This window comes from Suricata suricatta, chromosome 6 (assembly GCF_006229205.1).
Source record: "Suricata suricatta isolate VVHF042 chromosome 6, meerkat_22Aug2017_6uvM2_HiC, whole genome shotgun sequence".
Lineage (NCBI taxonomy): Eukaryota > Metazoa > Chordata > Mammalia > Carnivora > Herpestidae > Suricata > Suricata suricatta.
This window is the reverse complement of record NC_043705.1, coordinates 107,786,123-107,793,146: the sequence shown is the minus strand read 5'-3', so window position 1 is coordinate 107,793,146 and position 7,024 is coordinate 107,786,123. Positions and strand designations below refer to the sequence as shown.

Genomic DNA, 7,024 nt, shown 5'->3' with positions numbered 1-7,024 from the left:
TATCTCAGTTAATATTCACAATTACAGCGGCTACAACTCGGGACGCGGCATCACCAATGCTGCCCGGAGCCAGTTTGTACTGAAGTGAAGTTCTTTACACCAGGAAGTGGTTGTTCACAACCACTGTCTAAGTGTACACATGAGCTACAATTCCTAGATTTGGGGAGAAACAAATGCTGCTCCGATCATCTGCTCTGCTTCTTCTGTTCCTTGATTCATGCTTAGAAACCTGTTAAAAAAAAAAAAAATCGAAACAGAAAAAAGAATGTTAAAATTCCAAGTTCAAAAAGATTTTTAAAAACCCCACCCAAAATTGGGTAATTGGGTGGAACTGGGCTAATATTTACTTTAGAACGGTGACTCGTGTTATTTTCATCTGTTTGAAAATGAGAGCTCATCTGAAAACTACAAACAAAAACTTTTCTGTTCTGGACGCCTTTGGATAGGAGAGATGTACAGTCAATCAAAGCCTTCCCAGTCAGCATACGCTTCTCAGGCCAGAGAATCATTGCAAATTAATTCCAATGAGCCTGTTTTATTTATTCCTGGATTTCTCGTACCTAGAGCATACAATGTGTTCAAATACTTCTCAAATGATGAAAAATAAGATTGCTTTGCCTTAAAAACTACAGTGCACAGTTTTAATCATACTATGTACAGGAAGTTTTCTGCACATTACTCCGGCTACAAATGAAGAGGAATAGCTTTAATAATAAGTGTATTCAAGACATAACTGGGTTATTCCAGAGAACATAAACCTGGTATGTATATTTTTATCACAGAAACCTTATGTCTTCAAAAATGGTTTACTTCCATCAATTACATTAAGAAGTCAAGCTTTGCCTCAATTGAAAATCTAACCGAGTGAGGCTTTTGTTTTTGTTTTTGTGGCTTTATTTGTGTTCTAAGCCTTCCCACCCCGTAAACAAGACCCTCCTCTGCCACAGTCAGGCTCATTAAGACTTTCACATATGGGCAGGTTTGAATACACACCAGCTTTAGGTACTGCATGTTCCCTTCTGTGGCAAAAGACCACAGACAGGAAATGCTTACCTCTACAGAATCTCCCAGCTTTCTCTATGGCTCAAGGAAAAAAGGAAGTATGCCTCTGCCTCAGCAAAAACCTGACAACCCCATCAGTACCACCTTTTCTCACCAAAAGCCCTCACTTGGGGGTGTCCACACCCCTTGGTTTATCCCCTTCCAAACCCCTATAGCTGGCCTCATTATAGCACCCCCTAGCCCACTGTGACCTCTCACTTCCAAATGCAGCCGGGAAACCAGTTTTTATTAATCGTAAACTCCTCCTTTTGTGCTTCTCAAACATTTGCTGGACCACTTTCAAGGGGCTTTGTGGGATAAATAATATGCTTCTAAAATGTATGCTTTTCCCCAAAGATAACACCAAACATTTCTATATCATTTTTTGGCAAATTAGGTCTCCCTCGTTAACTAGGAATTTTTTCATTTGAGTGCAGAAAGTCATCTTCATTCATTAAAAAAAAATATCGTGCTAAAACTCTGAGGACAAATAAGTGCTGTACACTTCTTTCTCTCTACACTAACAGAGTAGGCACAAAATAAACCTCTGTTGGCTGCCCAAGTACTAAACTCATAAAGTAAATGCCAAAAATAAAAAATTATGAAACTTTCTAAAAATGATCTTCACAAGGAATATTATTTGGTGCATATTAGTAAAGAGAATTAGCAAAGTAGGCATAAGAAGAAAAGGCTTTCAAACCAAACCTGAATTAAACTTTAAGACCATATTCTGTAACATAATTCTAACGTTAAAATACAGAATACCGTGAGCAAATTAAAACTACAAATTAGCTAACTGGAGACGACCATTACCATCACAAGGATTTGATTTCAAGTCCTGAAATTAGTCTTAAATATGGTAATGAAAAATGTTTACACAACTACTAAAATTGTTTATCATAGCTTGCTATGCAATTGCATTATATTGAATAATTTAATTACTATGATGAATATCCAAACAGCTTTAAAATAGAAACTGCTATCACTAACTACAAAGAAAACATAACTTACATTGGGAGTCAAAATATTAGAAAACTCTTGTGTCTTTAGTAGGGATAAAAATTAGACCTAAATAAGAACTGTATCTGTTCATCTTTGAATCTGATATTTGAGAAATTACTAGGTCAGTTAATGATTACAATTGCTTAGGAACCAGATAAAGGCTAGCCTAGAAATATTCCTGGTGGAACAGAGCAGTCAAATCCAAGTTTAACTATTCGGATTGGCCAATGGTAGGATACTCCACCCAGGGATCATCAAGGTTTCTCCAGAGAATTGTCCTAGGATGTTCCTGAAGTCTGTTTAGGAAAAATCTCAATGGGAGTATTCAGCAAGTATTCAACATTCAATCTTCAAAGTGCTAAGCATTCTTTTTTCCCAGTGTGCATTGAGTCCTTGGTTTTTATCTTGTAGTGTAGGTATTGTGTCCTGGCTTCTGAAAGTCCAAACACCCATGTTCACTGCAACAACAGTTATGACAAGAAATGGATCCCTCTGTTCCTAAGGAAAAAAAAGAAAAAAGAAAAAAGCAATGTCAAAACTGAGTTGGACCATCACTGTAAGCCAGTGAGTTAATAGCTACATTTAAATTTCTTTTCAAATCTGCACCAGAAAAAAATGTTTATGTAACTAATGAGATTCTACCTCTTAATCCAAAATCTGAAAAGTATACATTGGCTCTTATTTATGAATTCACTTCAGATGTCCCTGGTTTTTTTTTTTAATAGAACCATAAACTAGTTCAAAGGGATATTTACATAATAGTAAGTCTTGGAAGTCTGTGAAGGGCCTTTTAAGTTTCAGTATCCTTTCCTAGTAGTAGTTTGAATAGAGTATTCATATTCATGACATAATACCATCTATTATTAGTTAACACGCCCAAGTCATTTTTTTTTTTGGTTGCACAGAAATCATAATCAAACTTGGAGAATACTAAATCAGATTGGCACTATAAAAGTTCAAAAAGAAAAACAAAACTACAGTAACCTTTCCCAAATGGAACTAAAAAAATGTTGGGAAAGATAAAGTAAATAGATTTTATTGTTACTCCTATAAATAAGATAAATGACGACTTACATATACAAGCCACACATTACCCCCTGAACTGCATTAAAAAAAAAAAAAAAAAACTGGTATCTCATTTTTCTGCTCTTCCCTATTACAGAATACTGAGGTGGTTGAACTTTGAAATACCTGTTACAATTGATTCCTTTCCCAACTGGCAGAAGGTCTGCATTATATACACCACTGAGTCACAGCAACACTGTACTCCTTTAGATCTTCTGACTGTTGTGGGATCATCCAGACAGTCTGCAACATTCGTGTATCCTAAGTCCAGCCAGACTTGGAGACATGAGCTTCGTTCAGATTACCACAAATCAACTTGTGCACACTCTTCCTCATTTCCTGATGGGTTATGGAGCTCTTCTCTCCAGTTGTATTGTCCACAGTGAAAAAAGCTGACAAAGATTTTGGCAAGCAGATGCAGCTCCCTGGCACTCCTTTAGATTGAGTATATTCAGAGAAGATCAGTCTCCAGGTTATTTCAAGGTCTTCCCCTGTGATTTGGGTTACGTTACTGAGTGACCAGCCACGTTCCTAGCAGCAATTGGTGAAGTCAGAAAAAGTTAAGCTAGACATAAATGGTAGGTGAATCCCAGCAAATACTGGAAGGTAATTCAAGAAAGACCATGGACATGGTAGGAGAATGTGATGGAAAAATATTTCTATCCTTTTGATTGTCAACAATCTGACATCCATGTATGTGATTATGATAGATAGAACTATGCTCAGAATCAACAGCTGGAGTAGCAAACAGAGAGATTAAGATGGTAACAGAATTATGTGAGAACCCAATTTTGGCTTCACTACCTTCTGAAAATCTCCCCATCTCTGACCTCAAGTAAAGAAATGGTGAACTTAACTGGATTCTGAATGCCCTAAAACTATTTCCTTTCCCTTTAGTACTTCTTAAAGGTCTTACAAACTCTCCTGGTAATCACGTATAGTTGAACAAAAGGAAGCGAAATGAATTTGGAAGTGTCTCAGATGCAAATCTTTTACTTTTCTCTTTAACAGGTATAAACACTAATTATAATCTCACAGCACATGAGCACTGAAGATTAGTACAGATCACAGTGGGCTTTATGAGAACTGAGAAACACCTTCTTACTTTTGGAATGGAGTATTTCAGAAGATCTTTTCTTTAGAAAATTAATTAGGATAGAAGTCCATGACACATAATAAACCCATCTTAGCTAAATCACAGACTTTAAAGGCATATTGGACATTCTCAGTCAACTGCTGAAACAACTTACTACACCTTTCCATGGAAGAAACATTCTATATAAAATTTCCAAAAAATAAAACTAATAATGTCAAGTATAGTCGTCAGCCAGTTAGGGGATTTTTCCAGGATTGGCGATCCCTGCAGTATACACTTCTATGTGCTGAAGATTCACTTAAGAAACCGAATTCTCTGCTTTGGAAAACCTCAGAGAGTATAATTTTAAACTGGAAAAATGTAAACTTCTAAAATTTTAACTGGAAAAATGTACTATATGATGTTATCCTCACTGAAAGGATTTCCTGGAATTAGTGAAGAGTTGAGCTGCATGAGCTTTTCCTGGAGTAAGAACACGACTGTAGTGGACTCTAAGAGCATAATACGCTTTTAAACACCCTTATCACTTAGAGATTGAAATTGCGAGTAAGTAACCTAGAGGGACTGTCTTCAAACTCCAGGCTTCATAGATTTCCTAGGAGATGGTCCAAACAATACGGGTAGGGTTAGGGAAGTAGGCTCCCCATACCTATTTCATGCCACACTCAAACCTGCAACAATTTCATGGCTTTATACTGAGGGAGTTTCATGTGAGATATGTCTGAGGCACAAAGCTCTAGATCCGAGATAAAACAAACATTTCGAGATGCCAAAGATCAAACACAATTCTGTTGTTTGTATTCTGTGGAATGGTACATTTTAGTAGCAAGCAGGATTTCACTTGGAATCAAAATACACCACTTGAAAATGTCTCTCTGAAAGCAGTAGATGGTTAAGTGATGCATTATATGAAAAATCCAATTTTTCAATATTTTACAAGTTGATGTTTATGTAACAATTTATATAAACCCTGTGCCTATTATTGCCATGAAAATTTTATTAAGAATTTTTCTTTATTATTATTATTTTTTTCGTAGATTCTACCCCCAACGTGGGGCTTAAACATAGGCTCTGAGATCAAGAGTCACACGTGGCCCTATTGAGCCAGCCAGGTGCCCTGAAAATTGTATATGATTTTTTAAGTCGCTTTTATGAAAAATAGTTAACAATACAAGATTAAGGATTAAACTTAAGTTTAATTACAATTTTCTTTTTCCAAGGAAACATACTAACTCAGTGGATCCAACTTCTCATCTTTAAGACCTAAATAAGGCAGGAGAAAAATTCTGCTTGTTTATTGAGAAAGAGACATACAGTAAACTAACAATGGGACTAACTCAAAATAAGAGAATTCTTTCTGAAGGCTGCTGAATGCCTGAAGTGAAATGTTCTAGGTCAGATGAGATTTCGATCTAATTTCAGTTCTAGAAACAGCAATTCGTGATGATCCTGTTATCCCAGCTAGCTTTAGGCAAAAATTGGTTTCATTTTATGAAAAAAAAAAGCAAATACCCTAGAGCTGTCGGGTGTAACAAAAGTTCTAAGTTCAGAGAAGTGACATGGCTAGGACCACTTCTCAGTGCCACTAGCTAGCTGCCTACCTCATTAAGGGTTTGGCACTGTGATCAGTTAGACAATGATTAAAACACTCAAAAGGGACAATTAAGTCCCAGCTGAGATGCAGAGGCAAGCATCAGTGCTTGCTGTCCTGAGCTGAAATTTCATCACCTAAGAACCTCCCCCTTTACATGAAGCCTTCAACTGTGAATCCTTCCCCAGCACAGAAATGTGGAATAGGAAATTCTCAGCATCATTCCTAACAGACGAGCTGCTGGGATGAGGATGACACCGGTGAGTTCTACTTCTTGAAAAGTCTCCTCAGGTCGGAGTCCATTGTTAAATTACAAAATTGTCTAAATACAATATAGACCAAAGAAGAGTAAGTTCAGACTAGAGCAGTCATTCAGAAACGAAATAACTAGAAACCAAAAACCAAACCGTACCTGCCCACCCGCTTCCAGAAAGTAGGCAGGTATCAGGAGGTAAGCCCCAGAAAGGGGGCAACAAGGGGAAAAGTAAAGCAAACAAAAACCATGAAACATAGGAGTCGAACTGTATGGCAACAGTGCCCAGAACGTGCCCTAACAGTTCTACTCCCTTAGCAGGACCAAGGGTGCCAGGGACAGAAAGGAAATAGACAGGCAGTTTAGTGGCATTTGCCCCGTTTCCCTCCCACCAATTTGCAAGACCTAACTGCAGAATTCAATTCCACAATGAACCCCCACACCCTGAATATTTGTGAGGTTCCAGAAAAGAAAGCCCGAAACAAAACACGTGTTTTAAAATTAAGAACCTATGCAGTTAAATAGCAACTAAAAGAGAGACCTGGTTTTTGACTAGGAGAGATGTGTCGAGCTTTTCAGTTATTTGAGCATTTAAGAGCCTAAACGAGATGCTCCACAACTGAGAAGATAGACACTTGGGGCAATGCCGGCCGCACCTCTGGAAATTAGATCCTGTTCGCAATTTCCCATTTTAAATGCTAAGGCATTAACATGCAGAAAAATTCTTAACACCGTTAGTCTGATAGTCAAAATACCATGGCTAATCAGTTTCATATTAAAAATCAACAAGTGTTAGGTCTAGGATTTTGGATTGATTGAGTATACCATACTCCCAACACCAAATGTTTATTTTGGAAGGGGTTAATGAATGAGTAAAAAAAGATGCAGTTGTTAAAAATGACCCAAAATCCCAAGAGAAATGATATAATATATACACACATATATGTATATACAAATACATATACATATATATATG

At 37.1% G+C, this 7,024-nt stretch overlaps 1 protein-coding gene across 8 annotated transcripts in view; it reads right to left on the bottom strand.

Moving 5' to 3' along the window:
* The window catches only part of CSNK1A1 (casein kinase 1 alpha 1), a 44,349-nt gene continuing 37,325 nt past the window's right edge, over positions 1 to 7,024 (bottom strand). For 4 of the 8 annotated variants that reach the window (XM_029943074.1, XM_029943078.1, XM_029943082.1 and 1 more), the window contains one exon: positions 5,381 to 5,467. In XM_029943074.1, coding sequence (XP_029798934.1) covers positions 5,433 to 5,467 — 35 coding nt within the window. In that variant the 3' untranslated portion in view covers positions 5,381 to 5,432. The other 4 variants (XM_029943080.1, XM_029943076.1, XM_029943079.1 and 1 more) reach the window with 2 other exon arrangements.